The sequence below is a fragment of the Miniopterus natalensis genome, chromosome 17 (assembly GCF_054644295.1).
Source record: "Miniopterus natalensis isolate mMinNat1 chromosome 17, mMinNat1.hap1, whole genome shotgun sequence".
NCBI lineage: Eukaryota > Metazoa > Chordata > Mammalia > Chiroptera > Miniopteridae > Miniopterus > Miniopterus natalensis.
The window spans coordinates 44,891,746-44,909,211 of record NC_142097.1 but is presented as its reverse complement, the minus strand read 5'-3'; the positions used below and the strand labels follow the sequence as shown (position 1 = coordinate 44,909,211).

Here is a 17,466-nt window from a genome sequence, read left to right as displayed (position 1 = left end):
AGTCCGGCACATGTCATGGTTTTTCTAAACTCCTTCCTGACCCCAAATCACCTTTATCAAAGGTTTAGTCTCGATAGTTAAAGCTGGAAAAGGAAGGGGGAAAATCAGGCCATCAGGATGCTGGTGAGGTCCCAGGGGCGGACTCTCCCCCCTTCCTGGAGGGGACTGAGCCGGCAGGAACCCCCTCGCCCCCCTGGCCCCACCCAGGGCGCCGTGGGGGCCTGGGAGGATTTCTGAAAACATTCACGGAAACCCCTTCTCCCCAGCTGCCCAACTTTGTGGGCCTTGAGGTGCAGGCGCAGGGACAGAGCCCGGTCTGTGGGCAGCTTCGACCAGGGCCAGGAGTTTAACGGCGCCCCTGTTGTGCCATCACAGTGGCGCATCCTCCTAGTTATTACTGCAGACACTCGAGAGCCTGCAGAGTGCACTAAAGTATGTGTGCTCAGCTCTGCGATGTTTCAAAGGGCCCTGATTTACAGTGAGGAAGCAGGCGCCGTGCGCACTAACGTCAGAGCTTGTAATTGCCTCATGTTTTGTGCAAACTCTAGAGGCAGTGTGAGGGGGGGCCACACACGGAGCCACGAGGCCACACTGCAGGATGCCAGGCCCCCTCCGTCCTATGACAACGGGAAGTCATGAAGGGCAGAGAGGGGCTCTTGCCCCAGGGTGTATACCGTGGCCATCAGCCAGGCAGCAGGCACCCTGCTCCGCCCATCACCTGGGCTCCTTTCTGAAACAGACAAGGCCCACTAATGTTTGTAGCAGTAAACGTGAAACATTTTTATCTACTTAAAGATGAATGCAGTGGTTCAGAAAGAAAATAGTAACCATTCACCGTGTGGCTCTGCGTCTTCCCAGGCTGCTGCTGCCTTGTTGCAATTCCACGTCCCACCTGCACCTCTTTCTCAGTCTGATAATCTGAAACATTCCCCCAAACCAGCCCATCCAGCTCTCCCCTCCTTCACAGAATCACACTGCAGATCAATCCTGCAACCCCACCGACTTCCCCGAGCTCCCTGGCTAGCGTCCCCTGAGCACTGCGGCCCTCTCCGAGCTCACTGCCCTCCCCTCTTGGGAGGCAGCGTCCGGGTCCAGTGTGTGATTCTGCACTGTCATCCGGGGACCCGCAGTCACGTCCCTGCATGAATGCTGCCTGCCGTACGCGGAAACGCCTCTTCCGGGTGCCAGGAGAGAGATCTGCTCTTAGACAGAAATTCAGGTTTAACAACAAATAATAGATCCTGCTTCAGAAGACTGCATTTGTGCCAGCCAGTGTGAATGAGCTGGTGTCTACCGAGCTAAACTAATAATGAAGCCAGAGTAATCAACTCCAGCTTCCAGAAAACTCTGCAGATCCCAGCAGTCAGCATGTACCACCCTGAGTGGCGACTCCTTAAGGGAGAGAGTATTGGGATGGGGCGGTGGAGCCTCGCTCGGGGAAGAGCACAGCCGAAGTCCTGAGTCTGGCTGCGTCTCCACTAAACAAGCAGCCCCGGGAGACAGCCAGACTCGGCTCCTCAGAAAGGCGCTCTTTCAGGGTGAACGGTGCCCCTTCGCCATCCTCTAGATGCCAATGCTACCATGTCATCTGACGTCACCTGCATGTATTGTCACAAGTGGTGTGAAAGGTTGGTCTGTGACACCCACCCACCCAGAAGTGCTGTCTGGCCTGGCTGAGGCTCTGGAATCCCTGGAAATCTTCAAAGAAACTATTTTCTACTGATAACCCCAGCAGCTCAGCTTTCTAATTTTCTATTAAAATCCTAAAGCCAGCCGATGAGAAAGGCTACAGGAAATAGGTGGTGCGTTTCTAAAGTAATGCACCACCAAGACATCTCTTGGTCCCCAGCCAACCCCAAACTGCTCTCCCAAGAGAAAGGCTCCTGGGTTTTGATCTGAACCATCAGGAGATAACAATGTGACTGGAGAAAGGCCTGTCGGCACAGATCCAAACCCCTACTGAGCAGTGGCCTCCAAGGAGCAAGACTCCCTCACTGTTGACCTGATGAGTTAGAAACGCAAAAGCAGAGTATACACCCCAAGACACAGAGGCGGCGTAACATGAGTCACCAGCATTGTGAGCAAAAACGACGGCAGGCCCTTCTCAGGCAGGAACCAATTCATTTCCAGCCATTCTCTTCACTCAGAATGTAAGTGATGCACAAAGAATTCCTAATTCCCGACAGTGTGGGTGAATGATTCACAAACGGAAGCTCAAGCAGGCGAGTCTTCCCCAGGGCGCTAGGCCGCCTGCTCCCTGGAGGCTGATGGCAGAGGAGGGGCAGAGACTCCGGAGGCCGGGGCAGGGCCACCTGCCCACCACCCTCCTCATCGCATCCTTAGGTGACTCCAGAACCAGCCCATCGCCCAGAGTAGAATGGAGAGGCACCTCCAGAAACACCTGAAATTTTGAATTTTCTATTAAAATCCTCAAGCCAGCTAAAGAGAAAGGCTACAGGAAATAGGTCTGGGGGCGGGTTTACAAATAACTTAAGATCTTACAGTCACTCTGACACAGTTCTCACACTCTACACCACTCTTCTATAAAAACGGCAAACTGTAAGAAGCAAGCAACAGAAGACAGTAATCAAAGAGAAAGCTCATGGCACGCGCCACCCCTGATGCCAAGTGCTTCGGTTCTCTGTGGGAAAAGTGGAGATGGAGAAACAGCTCTAACTAGCTGAGCTGCGGGGAAGTTACTGAAAACCCACTTCCTGGGCAAAATAAAACCATGATCAAACAGAACATGGGAAATACTGTTTCTTTTCCAAAGATTCCCGGGGGAAACGTGGGCAAAATAATAGACTGGTCAGTTCATGACACACTCAAAGGGGAGATGTGGGGACAGGGGTCAGATCTCGGGATTATAGGGTGATGGTTTCAGAAGTTCCCGCCTGGACTCAGACTGTCTGAAACCAAGGAATCGAGGTTCCCCGTAAGCAAGCAAGCAGGGGGCTTACCCTGGGCTGCCAGTTCTCGTACTGCTTCTGCAGGTTGGCGCCAATGGTCTCCAGAGCCTTCTGAGGACCCATCGAGAGCGGATCTGAGGAGCGACAAGAGGAGAGAGGTCTTTACGGGTGCCCACCCTCCACTGCCAAACCCCTTCACAGTCCCCTACCCGTTCACTTCAGTCACCCCGACAGAGACCACACACAGGACCTGAGGCTCGTCTGTGCTGAGCAGACAGTGCTGCTGAGGTGCCCACGTGGGCTCCCCGCCCCAGGGCCCTGCCTTTCAGGGGAGACTGGGCTCATCAAAGGGGCACCAGGACTGTTCTTGTCCTCTGTGCCCCTGGGCCCCGGTGGTCTGCACTCCGCTGGCTCCCTCGTGTGTGGACAGCCTCGGGCATGCATCTGCCCGCCAACACCATGCGGGGTGGCCAGCACAGCGCAGCGCAGCTTCCTGGGCACAGGGGAGGGGAAGACGCCGAGGGGCAAGGATGGGACATCCGACTACACAGCTATGCTCCAGGTCTGCCCATGTATCTCAGGGGCGGCTCTAGAGCAAGTCACTTCCAGCCAGCAATTCTGCCGCTGAGTCTGGTCTCAGGAGCTCTATGAGCTTCCAAATCCTGCTGTGTCTATGAGCCTTCACTGTGCTCGAAACTTGGATGAAACACTTAAAAATTATTTCTTTATACACTCATTTAAAATAAGAAACCCATTACATTGAACATAAATATTTATTATGAAAAATGACTATTTTTTCAAAAAATAATGAGAAGAATAGCACTGTTTTACGTTCTGCCATTTCTGTAACAGCTGGTTCAGCAGGGGCCGGCTGGGCCCTCCCACCTGCTTGCCCACCCGCCTGCTGCGATCTGTGGTTGCAGCTCATGTTCCTGAGGAGAATCCCCCCACCCTCCCCGACAGGCAGCACTGACATTAAACAGCCTCCCCAAGTGAGCACGGCCAGCCGTCATCCTTGATACGACACCAAACCCGGACAGCAGGCTACGGTTACTTGAGACGTGGATCCGAAACCACAGCCCAAGCCTGTGCCTGGGCAGACTGAACTGCACCCGTCTCTCCCGCCCTCCAAGCGGCTCTTCACCCACAGGGGACTGTCACCCTCACTGTCGCTGGGAAGCAGCTCGCTGAGCTACACGTGTGCATCTTCTGCACTTCAGTCTAACGGCTCGGCTTTTATCAGGGCCATGGGAACCGCCAGTCACTCTCCCTGAAGTGACGGCCACTCCGTCCGCCTTCTAGAAGGTGCCTGCCAGGCCCTACGGGCGCCTGTCCCTCCTTCGGGTGAAGGTGAGGTACCATGAACGCAGCCGGCCAGCCCCCACCCAACTCCTCGGTCGCAGGGCCCTCATCCCACAGATGCTACAGACTCAGTGGCTGGAGCCTAACGCCAACAAAAGGAGGAAAGACAGACAGACAGCCTCATCTGAGGAAGACGGTGAGTCTGCTAGAGTCGACACCTCAGGAACCTGGTGTCACCTTCAAGGGCACTAAGGACCCGCAGCTGAGCTGCCACCTGAGTGAGCAGGAAGTAAAGGCCACGGCCCACCCGTCACAGGCCAGCCGAGGAGCAGACGCGCCCACAGTCTGACCGGTTCGGGAAGTTAGCAGCAGGCTCCTGTCTGTGCTACGCGTCACCACAACTCCAAAGTGAAACACACAGAGCTCACAGCTCCGTGCAGCTTGCACTTAGTGGCCATTTCATACGTATCTGTTAATTGAGTTATTAACGGGGTGCCGTCTGCCAGACCAAGCGCAAATTTCTCCGCGTGACTTTGAAGGGCTCTGCCGCTAATTAGCTGAGTGACCTTGAGCACAGAATTTTTAATGGAGAAAATGCATAACGGCAGAGGGCTGCTTTGAAACCAGACATGGCTTTTAACGGCTCCGTCTCACGTCAGTGTAACGTCGCTGCACGCAGTTCATAATGAGCGTATAGTGAGAGGCGTTTCACGGTCCTGCGCCCGAGGGCAGAGCCAGGAGCCTCGGCAGCACCACCTGCCGGTAATACCCCAGCTCAGAGCCTTCCTCACGGCCCACCCGCGCTGACGACCGAGCTCGCCCCCACACTCCCGTGCTGTGCGGACGCCCAGCAGACACTGGGAGCGGATGGCTCAGAAGAGTGGGGGCATGGCTGGGACGCCGTGTGAAAGTACAGCCTTGTCCTGTCCACAGACGTCGCTCTGCACAGGTAAGGCGGGGAGGTGCCCAGTGGCTCTAAGGGCCTGCGGCAGGAGTTCCCAGTCAGCACCTCCCTGGGCAGTGGCGGCCACAGCAGGAGACAGCGGGTACCCTAGAGGCCACATGCTCGCTTAGAGCAGCTCGGTGTCTTGTCAGCTTGTCTGTCCTGGCTATGTCCTTGTCACCACCAGGAACCCTAACGTGCCACTTCTCAAGCACTGACTCCCGAGCCTCTGCAGGCAGCTGCTCCTGCGTGTGGGCCACGTGCACGCTGTCCATGCACACGCTGTCCACAGACAGAACAGAGGGAACAACCCGGCACTTCCCCAGCTGCCCATCCCTGTCCCAGAGCAGAGGCACCAAGGTCTCCGGGGGTGTGAAATGTCACCACCCACAGCTCCCCGCACCTCCCCCCACCCCGGGGAAGGCAGGAGCCACGCAGGCCACTGCTGGTATGTTCAGTGTCTACTCTGTACTGTCAGGGGTTCTGCTATGGATGCCCGCTGGAGACCTCCAGCCAGGTGAAGCTGCTGCCCCCGGCTGGCCCCTCCCTTGGGTGGGCACGCAGACGCACGAAGTAGCTCCAGCTCCCTCTGGCACCCTGAGGTGTGGGGATGGTGCGAGTGTCTCTGCACTGAGCCATGTGGGCTCCCAGGGAATCCCGAGTCAAGAGGAAGGTGCTGCCATGGGCTCTGAGTCGCAGGAGACGAGGGTTTGGCAGCGAGGTTACTGCTGATGAGGCAGCCAGTGAATGACATCCCGCAGGGTCCTGATGACCGCCAGCCTTGGGCTTCCCATGACAGGGCACTAAACGCTGAGACCTGGCACAAAGCTGAGACCTGGCACAAAGCAGCTCTTCGAGTTGTTTGACTGCACTGACCCCTGTGGGGCTCTTCCTCGGACTCCTCCCAGGGCAGGGCAGTGACAAGCTCCAGGCATTGAGGTCTTGGGAAAGGCAGGACCAGCTCGTCAGGCCATGGAGCCTGGACCCCCGCCTGCTGGCCAGGCAGCTCCCCGGCCTTTGCCTCATGTCCCCTTCTCTCTCCAGGATCCTATAGCCCGCCTGGCCCCAACTCTCATTCAACTGTAGCCACTGCTGTGACCATCAGCCACCGTGACCGTCAGCCATGCCCCAACAGGATGCAGTGGTGGACAGGCACGTCTCTGACACTCCTGTCCCAAAAACACCAGAATGGTCTCCCAGACAGAGCACCGTGGTCTTCTGAGGACAAGGTCAGGAGGTCGAGGAAAGGTGGGGACCTGCTTTGGGATGAGTGAGGCTGAGTTGGGTGAAGGCCAGGAGACACTTGGCCAGGCCCTTGTGCCGTGAAGGACGTAAAGGGCCTCGACACGTGGCAACATGCCTGTGTCCGGGGCTCCCAAGGCCGAGTGGTGTGTCAGCTCTGACCTGATGGCCGAGCTAGTTTGGAGAGAGGAGCCTCATCAGCAGGAGTTACACGCAGGACGTGGGGGGCTGGGTCCCTATTTCAGCAGCTCTCTCACAAACAAACCTGGGGAAATGCTGCTTCCGACTGTACTTGCAATTTCTGAATTTTTTAAAAATTAAAATTAAAACAGACTGTTAGATATCACTGCAGATTTGCCAAATCAAATGTCTAGGATTCTTCTTGTATCATCACTGTTAAAATCACCATCACGAGGACCACCCTCCTGAATAAAGGCCAAATGCCCTTTTGAACTCAATATCCACTGAAATTATTACAAAGTAGATTACAGTCCTAAACTGCAGAAAAAATTTAAAAACACAATATAAAAAAATCTATTCCTTTGCTGGATCATGGAAGGAAGGAAGGAATTCTTTTCATTTTCACTGAAGCTTCCCATAAACACTGATCCGCTAGACCGTGGGGTGGGGGACTCTTCCGGCTTCTTCTCTTTTCTTTTTTTGGTGGTGGGGGGCAGGTGAGGACCCTGGGAAACCTAGTCACAGCCAGGCCTCCGAGGTGTGGAAGATGCCATCCACACGCAGACACCACATAAGCAGGGTTCACGCATCCCTGGGAGCACATGCTGGGATCCAGGAGCCTTGCTGTAAAATCTAATGGAAGAGCAGTCACAGGGAGACAGTGGAGAGCAATCGATTAAGCTGTGACAGGGACAAATGAAGTGGAGACCGTCAGAGTCCATTTCAACCAGCACGGCAACCAGGCAAGCATCTCAGAAAAGCAGCCAGAGAACACGACCACTATCACTGGGTGTGGGGACAGGGCCTGGGCTGCCAGCAGGGAGACTATGAGACAAGGACTGTCACCCTAAGATACCCCCAAATACTGAGGCAGGCAAGTAAAATGGGGGGAAACATTTTTTTCTCTCAATTCAGATTAGAATAATTTCTAACGTTTGCTATTTAAAGTAGATAAGGGGGCGCAGACGGGTGTGGCTCAGTGGTTGAGCATCAACCTAGGATCCAGGCGATCAGGGTTTGATTCCCGCTCCGGGCACATGCCCTGGTTGCGGGCCCGATCCCCAGTCAGGGGCATGCTGGAGGGAGCCGATCAATGACTCTCTCATCATTGATGTTTCTATCTCTCTCCCTCCCTCTCCTTTCCTCCCTCTGAAATCAATAAAGATATATTTTTAAAAATAATAAAATAAAATAAATAAGGAGGACTCCTGCTTTTGCTCAGGATGGAGAAAGCTGGGCGGGGGATCCCAATCCCATCAGCAGTGGGAAAGAAGGAGAGAGCACCCTGAGACGGCGCCACTGGAAACCACACCAGGACGGAGAGGAGAAAGAATACCCATGAGCACACACTCTTCCATAAAACAGAGGAGACAGGAACGTGTCTCAACTCACTGCATGAGGCCAGTATTACCTTGACACCAAAGCCAAACAGATACATTGTAATAAAAGGTTACTAACCAATGTCCCTCATAAACAGATGCAAAGTTCCTTAACAAAATATTAGCGGTCAAGTCGAGCAACTCAGTGAAAAGACGACAGAAGTGAGGTTTGTTCCAGGAATTCAAAGCTGGCTCGCCAACCAAGATTTGATCAACGTAACTCACCACATCAAAAGAAAAGCCAGGCGATCATCTCAATAGAAGCTGAGAAAGCATTTTGTAAGATTCAACATTGATTCTTGACAAAAACCTCTCAGCAACTAAGAATAGAAGTTAACTTCTTCCCCCATAAAAGGCATTTAAAACAACTTGGCTACTATCACCCCTAACAGTGAGGCCTGATGTTTCCTCCCTGGAGCAGTCGGGGGTGGCTGTGCACACCCCCGACTCCCATTCAGCCTGCGCTCAGTTGCTGTGGGGGGACCATGACCAAGAACAGGTGGCTTCTCATGGGAAAAAGACAGGACTCTGTGCTGTGGAGTGAGGCACCTGCACACAGGTGTCAGTCACTCGATTTTTAAGGATAAACAGCTACTATTATATGCCAGGTACAGGGCAAATGTACAGGAGAAAAATCACATAATCCAATAACCATGACTTTATTAACTTTCCCTGAAACAGTTTCTCCATCATGAATCACAAGTGACTGCATCCCAGACAACTTAAAGGTCGGAGGCCTCCTGAGAGACACCCAGGCCTCAGGTTCACACAAACCAGCACCAAGCCCCCACTGGGCCAGGGCAGGGAGAGCACGCCCTGCCATGCCCTGCCTCACCTGGAACCCCACCCAGGGACCTTGGGGACTTACCGATCCAGCACTCCAGACGAGCACAGGGGGTGGTCTTTACCACATCAGGAGGGTCCACACCAACATTCAGGCACAGGACTAAGGCAACGCTGACCGTCTTCATCTGCAAACAACAGAAAAAGCAACAATTTCAGCATGAAGCTCATGGGGGCAGCTTTCCCGTTTTCAAATGTCCCCGGGGTCTGCCCACTCTGCCTCTCTGCCACATCTTCACCGCCTGCACCTGCACGGCCAGGTGTCACTTCTCTGAGAGGTTTCCGAGTGAAGTGGGCAGAGGTGGCGAGGCTTTCCTCGGGCTTCCCTGTGACACGTTCCCAGAAAGAAGCACTTGATCAAACGCACTAACATTTGAGGCACTTGCAGCATTCTGCAGATTCCTCCACCTGACCTCTGCACAAGTCTATATGCACAGTAAGGTGGTTACTTACTTAGCAAGAGACAGTGCACTGGCGTGGGGGTGCCCTGTCGTGCTCCTCGTGCCTTATCCTCTGGGCTTCCTGCCTGTTTACACCGGACCAGTGGCTGCTCCTGATCGGTGCTCACACCCTCTTTACAAGCTAAAGACTTGTCCACACTGCTGGCGGCAGGTACTTCCCTAGTCTGGTGTTGCCACATGATTCATCAGGCACACCACAGCCTGGGTCTGCCACCTGAGACACTTTCCTGCCCACCTGTCCCCTCTCCAGAGACCTCGATTAGGAGATGTCAGCCTACCTGCCCCGACACACAAGCCAGAGACCTGGGCCGCCACCTCCTTCATCCTGTAGGACTTGTAAGTACACAAACATGCTGTCTGAGACGACGCTGAGTCCATCCAGTTCTTTCCAACAGGTCACCCCCCCCCCTTTCCTGCCCTAGGCCTGTCGGCACTGCTCAGACCTCCAAACCATAGGACTGTGATTGTCACACGAAGACAGCGAGGTCTCTGCACTGGCCTCAGTGCTGCACCCTCGAGGATGTGACGGCCACAGATGTGAAATGTCACCTCCATCATCTCAGGAAAGGTTCCTCCTCTCAAAAGGGACATGTTTTAGTCCCTCCTCTCTCAGCACTTGAAAATACATGCTTATTAACAACAAGACCACTTTCTAAGGAACTGCACCCCTGCCCTAGCAACACTGCGGAGAGAACAGCATCCCCAGGCACATGCAGGAACCTGCCACCCGAGTCACAGGAGCACGTGCCCCTTTACCTGCTGTTGGGGGAGAGGGAACCAATGAGAGGACAACTGCAGCCGCCGTGTCTGTCAGTACCGATAACCCCACACAGCTGACCGATTATTTCACAGCAAACCCAGCCCTGGAGGATCAGCTGCTAAAAACCAGAAGTCCCGTGTCAGTACCTCTGGGGTCTTCCTGTGGCCATGGCGAAGACATGTGAACACCTGCCCACAGCCCCTCCCAGTCAAGGGTAGTCTCTTTCTCCCTGACACGGAGCTCACAGCCATCTCCTCTATGCGGCCCACACTCCAAACAAATGACAGTCCCTCCACCTCCACAACCACAGCTAATAAACTTTTAAAAATTCTAGTAAAATAATCTCTGACTTGATTATTAAAATTCTTGTCTCCAAAGCCCCCCGAGTCCCTCAGACGGAAATTCTAGTGGAAGCACACGAATCACTCCTCCGTCCCACAAGCCAGCTCCAGCCTGTCCACCAGGTGACCAGCCAGAGGTGCTGAGGACCGTGGCTTGTCTGTGGCGGCTTCACGGGGGAGCAGCAGGAGCGCAGCCTCAGACGGCAGTTGTGACGTGGGCTACACTCCGCAAACGAAGATGTGAAAGGACCCACTTATACAAACACTGACAGATGAACTAGAGAAACGTATCTGTCCTACCAATTCAATGCCACAATCGGCAAAAGGCAATACCATGAGTAGCCGCAAGCCACTCAGATACGTCGTGTTCATCCCCCTGCAAATGTTAACAATGTCAGCCTGATTTTAAACATGGTGAGTTTTAAATTCTTAGCTATACCCTAAAGAGTCTTTTTGGTATTTTATTTTCATTTCTATGGTAACCTCATTCCAAAAATTCTAGATTAATGTTTTTTAATAATACAGTTACAGCATTAAGAAAATGTAAGGGCTATCCATTTAATGTGCCCAAAACTGCGTAATAACACATAAAATAACCATTTGAACTGGAACACACATCCTCTCCAGTGCCGTGTAATTGGAGACAACAGTCACATCGTGAGTTAATTCTGAATTTGCAAAGAGCATCATTTTGAGACTATAGGACATTCAGCGACAGCTGAAACATGCGACTTCAGACCCGCCAGCGAGTCACCCTCTCTCCCGAACAATGTCCTCACCCTAAAGGAAGGGGGCTGGGTGCAGGTGAGCTCCAAGGCCCTGAGGACATCACTGACCCTGAAGCTCTGACCCAGAACTGGCCTGCTCACCTCTAGAAGCGTGGAGCCTGCTGCCTCGACCCTGAGCCCAGCCAAGGTCTCGCCGTCACCGTGGACATGAGTTGGAGAGGCTGGGGACAGGCAGGCAGTAGGGCCTGGGCAATATCCCGTACAACCTTCTGGCTCCAGATGTGTTTGGAAATGCAGAATTTTCAGGTTTCTGAAAGGGTGGCAGGGCCTACCCCCCAGAGGTCTGGAGCAGCCCCATCCTAAGAACATCACAACAGCTGCAGGGAAAGGTAGACACCACTGTCCCCGGACAACAACGACTCCCAGCAGCTCACGCCCAGCTTCCCCACCAGGAGCTGTGGAAACGTCCCCCGTGTCAAAGCTGCATGGACCTCAGGGCAGCAGGTGAGGCTGGGGGCCTGGAGTGTGGGTCGCCTCATCAATTACAAACACACTCTCCTGCCGCCCAAGAATTCAAAGCAGAATCCCACGTGGTTCCTTTTTTGGCTTCTTCCCACCGCGTGGGTCTGATCAACCATATTTTCTAAAGACAGTTGACCAAGTGCCACAGCCAAACCCAAACACGATTCCCAGGTCCACAGGCACTGAGCCAGGCTGTGCGGCAGAGTGGAGTCGGGATGCAGGGTGAACAGGCCAGGGCCAGTCCTCAGTCCCCACGCTGAGTGCGACTCCTCCTTTCCCACCCAGTGTAAACACTGAGCGAAGGGGAAATGGGAAGCCAGAGGCTGCCATGTCTGCCCCAACACCCACCATCCCGCCTGGTGGAGGCACAGCCCCGATTCCCAGCCGTGCTCATTAGGACTCAGAGCATGGAGCGAAAAACCTGAGCTGAGCGGAAGCTCCACAAATGCATAATTTATGGAGAAAGCCAGAGACTGATACACAGGGCAGAGAGAGTAGATGCATAGACCGGGGGTGGGCAGGGTGAGGACTGGATAAAAGGAAACGCAGTGTACCCGACTCAGCTGTTGAAGTGTGTATACATTTTGGGGGGACACTCTGTATCAATCGGATATACACATATCCAATTAACTATTCAGTCGCCTTACCTAAAAAGTGGAAAAAAAACCACACACAACCAAAACTTATTTGTCTCAAAGGGATATGGGAAACTATAAAAATATGTATCTGCCTCAGACACATACACATCCAGATGATTCAGCAAGATGAAGCCAGAACGGGGCGAGCTTTATTCCAGGGAGGCCCAGGTGGACTGAGGGTGTCACTAGGGGCAGGGGCTTGGTGCTGGAGCAGCGTCAGACACACGCCTTAGGCCGCACCACCTGCGTGCGCTCCAGAGGCACATGGGAGCCGTGTGGCAGTGAACTGGGTCCCCCATGGCCATTAGAAGGGACACATTCCAGAGTGTGGCAGGGGCCTGGACGCAGCCCACAGAGCCCGATACAGAGTGGAGAGCACAACCTCGTACCCACGACTATCGCTCCAAACGTGCAGCACACACACGAAGGACACAGGACGACACAGAACGACAGCACGGGCGCCGGAGGGCTGCCGGCCACCGAGGAACGGGAATGTGGCTGCTGCCTCCTCTCCGCCTCTGCACCTGGCCCTCTGTGTGTATTTTCAAAGTTTCTAGCATAAACACATGTGATTCCTGTAAGCAGGGGGAAAGTAATAAAAATGTTATCACAGCCGTCGAGGGTTTTTTATGTGTGCGCGTGTGCGTATATGTAATTTTTATTACGTTCTGAAGAGAGAGAAAACAACTCGTTCGGTGAGCTGAAGCTCAGACCAGTATCCAAGGCAACGAGCGAGCAGGATGGTGAGGAGAGCGATGCAGGTGGGTCCCCACAGAGCTGCAGACAGACCGCGCCTCCTCTGGACAGCGCTGCCCCCCAGCCCAAAGCACCTCGTAACCCATGAGCGCTTGTCCTGGCAAAGCCAGTGCAGCCCAAGGCCAACCTGTCTCCTCTGCCCCCTTCCAATGGGACACCTGACACTGCCCACCGCCCCCCCCCCCCCCGGTGCCTCTCACAGGGACAGCGAGACTCTCAGGGTCAGCATGGGGATTGATTCACAGCTGTGCAGAGATGTCTCCCATTTGCTAGGCCGCTGGGCTGCTGCTTCCCAACTCCTGATGGAAATTAGAGTCAGCAGTATCATCACAGGGCTGAGCCGACCGCTCAGGACTAATTTCCCTTCCACTCTTCATTACCCAGCAATGTTACCACATGGTGCAGACCTCACAAGCACAGTCCCTGGGCAGACAGAATCGCAGAGCGCCTGGGCCGCCAAGGAGACGCCCCAAGCTGGCCAGAGCATGTGGTGATGGGCACTGCACAGCATGGAGGTCCGGGCGCGCTAGGTGTGGCTATTCTCCTCGCCCCTCCAGCCTCTGGGGCGGGCCAAGGTCCCACAGCGCCAGGGGAGGGCAAGGTGGGGTCTGTAACAGGTAGTCAAGGCACAAGTGTGGCTAAGCTGTGTTTCCAGGAAGACGCACGGTGACAGTGGCTCACACCCACTTGGGATGGAGGAGAGTGGGGAGGGGGCATGAGCCAGGAAGCCAAGAGTCAGGCAGCGAGGCCTGCACAGGGCCTGGCAGGACAGGGAGGGGCTGGGGCAGCAGGAAAAGGAAGGACCCTCTATGCCAAAGCAAACGGGCGGTAGGTGTGCTGCTCAGCAGGCGGAGGTGAGAGGAACAAGCCAGTCCAAGGTCCTGACCACTGGAACCCATAATGAGCCACCCCCTCACACTCCATGGGGACCTGCAGCTGACACCTGCCGTCTGTGGTTCCCCACGACCTTCTAACATCTCCCATACACTTGATAACTTCCTACACAGCCCCCCTTCCCCAGGTAGGAGGCAGAAGCGATGTGTCCTGACTCTTGCAGCTAAGGGGCGGGCGCGGAGCCTGTGCCCCTCCAGGCAGATGCCCAGGAAGCAGGCTCTAAACCCATCCAGGCCGCGCTCCACGGGGCTGGGGGGCAGCAGCGCCTGGCAGGGGAGAGTGGCAGGGCTCCTGGGTTCCTCCCCAGGATCCTGCTGTTCAGCAACAGACGCCCCTGGGGTCTCCGTAACTTCAGGGCCTGGCTCTGGGTCCTTCTCTTGTTTCGCCCAGCCGGCTGGATGCTGGCGTCTGGAACTAAGAATTCCTGAGGGTCTTCAGGGGAGAAAACACTTGGAAGCCAAAATCGCCACACGGTGTGACTGTGTGGGTGTCTGTGCCCGGCCAACGTGTGTGAGGGAGGGAGGAGGAGAGAAGCTCAGAGGAACCTTCGCTGACCATCGCTACCAAGGAGCGTCCGGGCCCTGACACACGGGGTCTGAAGCAGCAAAGGCAGCATCTTGACCCCTCGGTCGCTGGATCTGAAAGTGGTGCTGGTGAGCCTTTCCCCTGGGTGGCAGGTCCGGCAGAAAGGGGGTTCGGGGGTCCTTACAGGGGGCTAGGCATGGTCAGAGAGAGGCCGCAGCAGGCCCGGGGCGCAGAGGGCAGAGACAGAGCATGCGGGGCAGGGACAGGCATGACGGCTGGGGGACAAGCAGGCCACGGGCTTTCTGCCACCTGCCAGAGAACAAAGGCCCAAAATGATGTCAGTGCTCGCCCCCGACCCATTCACTCAGAGGAATCTAAATGAGAAACTGCCATAGGAGGGGCCAAAGGTGGAAGTGTTACAAACACAAATAACAAACAGCAACATTTCAATTCACTTCAAAGTCGCGCTGGGAAAGGTGAAGGCACACACACCGGTCTCCTCCAGGAGGATCACCCACTAAACCGCAGTCTAGCTACTGTCAAGCCCACGGCCCAGGAGTCACAGGATTCGGGTGGCACCCATCCCGCCAGCAGCCCCAGCCTCCCAGCCACCAGCACTGCACACATTTCCTCCTGACATCCCTGCAACTCTGACTGCTGGGAATACTTTTTCTTTAACACCCTCTGTCTGCTCTGATCACTCCAGGATGCAGCCCCACTTCATCAACACCTGGGCACCATGCTGGAACAGAGCGAGGCCTCGTCTAAAACATGGGCCTGCAGACGTGATGGGTTTTTCTGCCAAGACAACTGAGCATAAGAATCAAATATCCCTGGAGGAGCCATAAAAACCATTAATAATTCCAACAAAACTTATTATTTAAAAGAAAGGAAGGGAAGCAAATTAGATTTAGTGCTGGTGGCAAAAAAAATCCCTTCTTGATACAGTAATTTTACAGAAAAATCCAAGCTGGGCCTCATAAACACATTTAGATTGGTTTTTTTCCCCTTTAAAAACACAAAACCAATTTCAAAAATGACAGCCTTCAGGAACCATTTCAATCATGAATCAAAGCACAAACTCTGCACCACAGGGAAGGCAGGTCCCTTCCTTGGGGGACCACCGCTCTGTCCCCCGCCAGCCACGCAGGCCTCCCAGACCACAGCACCAGGCCCCTCCTGGATTGTGGCGTGTCCACTGCGCCTCGTCCTCTCTGAAGCACCAGCACTGGGGCCCCTGCTGACAGGAAGAAGGTCCTGGATAAACAAGGGAAGAGGGGAAATGTCTCCAGATGACAATCAGGGACCCTCCCTGCTTCTGTGGCAGGAAGCCCACCACTGCAGTGCAGAGAGAAATGTGGAGGAGACGGACTGCTCACCACCTCACACAGACACTGACAAGATGTGTGGCCAGCGAAATGAATGCTATTCCAGTCACGCTTCCACTGAGCAGCCAGAGTCACCTACACCCACTTTGTTCCTCTTGGAATTGTCCGTACACAAATGTGACAACAGTTAAATAAAAGCACAAGAAGAAGGCAGTGATAGAGATTCTGCATATTCCTTTCAAACGTCATCCCAAACACCTCTGGCACCAGAGGCAGTCACAAGTTTGGGGGGCACCTCAAGGAGTACGTCTCTCCTCCAGGGAAGGAGAGGTACCATTAGAGATACTTCCGGAAATGCTCAAAAGAAAGGCTTAGCACCTGCCCTGTCTTGAGAGCACTGAAAAGGCTCAACAAGGAGTAGGGATGCTGGCCCTGGGTCTGCAGAGAATCCTCGGGCCAACATGAAGTGCGGGCAGGACCACGGCCAGCTCCTGGGAGGTGGGGCAGGAACCAGGGTGTTGACAGGCTTCTACTTCCCCCCTGTGCGGCCAGCAACCTCATCACAAATAAACCTGTGTGTCATGCGACTGCTGGTCTTCATTAACCACTCAAGGAAAACAGCCTCCACACCAAGTGTAAGGTCGATACGAAATAGCAGGTCTTCCTGAGCACTGGATGTTTAACAGGGAGGCGTTTTCCTGGGTCTCTGCTGTGACTCACCAGAGTCAGTCTCCCAGTCTCCGTCCACACAGGGGACCCACAAATTCCAAGAGTGGGAGGAACTCATTCTGCCAATGAGCATGATCGCTGGACTCAATGTAGCAGGACCTCAGAAATCAGAACTAGTAACAGGAACCCCCCCCTTGAAAGATAAGAATCACTGGCACCACACTCCAGGCCCCTGATGTTACAATGTTTACTGCGGGGTCACTCCACCAGGAAAGCCAGGAGATCCCAGGCCCCTGATGTTATAATGTTACTGTGGTATCACTCCACCAGGAGATCCCAGGCCCCTGATGTTATAATGTTACTGTGGTATCACTCCACCAGGAGATCCCAGGCCCCTGATGTTTTGATGTTACTGCAGGGTCACTCCACCAGGAGATCCCAGACCCCCAATGTTACGATGTTACTGCAGGGTCACTCCACCAGGAGATCCCAGACCCCCAATGTTACGATGTTACTGCGGGTCTCCTGCCAGCACTGCTCCGCTCCTGGTGCCGGGGTTCCCGATTCCCTCTGGGCTCTGTGCGGGAACACTGCAGTACAGGAAACAGCACCAAAACAGCTTGAGCCAGAAACCCAAACTTATGTTCCTTCCCTCACTGAATTCCCTCAGAAAGTAATTTAAACACTAGTTATGCTGGGCTCCCCCCACCTCATCACTTGCAATAAGCTGCCAAAGCATTTGATTTCTTCTTTCCCAGTGACTCTACCTCAGTCTCCCCAGGCTCCCTGTGCCCTGGCTGACCACTCCTACTGGCTCCACCTCCCTCCATGTGCCCCACTCAGATCCGTCTTCAGAAAACAGCTCCCACCTGCTCAAAACTGTCACTGCTTCCCCCTGCTTTTCCAAGATAAGCCCCCCCCCAGTCCCCCAGCAGCCTGCCGCCCAGGTGTGCCCCTCAATTACCCAGCCCTCCCCTGGCCCTGTGGAGGCTGAAAAGGTCTTGTTGTCCCTGCATCCGAAACCCCCTTCACTCAGCTTCTTCAGG

General features: G+C 54.5%; 1 protein-coding gene across 1 annotated transcript in view; it reads right to left on the bottom strand.

Moving 5' to 3' along the window:
* Positions 1 to 17,466, bottom strand: part of RPTOR (regulatory associated protein of MTOR complex 1) — a 98,368-nt gene that overhangs the window by 67,348 nt on the left and 13,554 nt on the right. Inside the window, exons 2-3 of the mRNA XM_016206316.2 lie at positions 8,824 to 8,926; positions 2,961 to 3,043 (exon numbers count right to left, since the gene is read on the bottom strand). Coding sequence (XP_016061802.1) covers positions 2,961 to 3,043; positions 8,824 to 8,926 — 186 coding nt within the window. The remainder of the gene's footprint in view (positions 1 to 2,960; positions 3,044 to 8,823; positions 8,927 to 17,466) is intronic.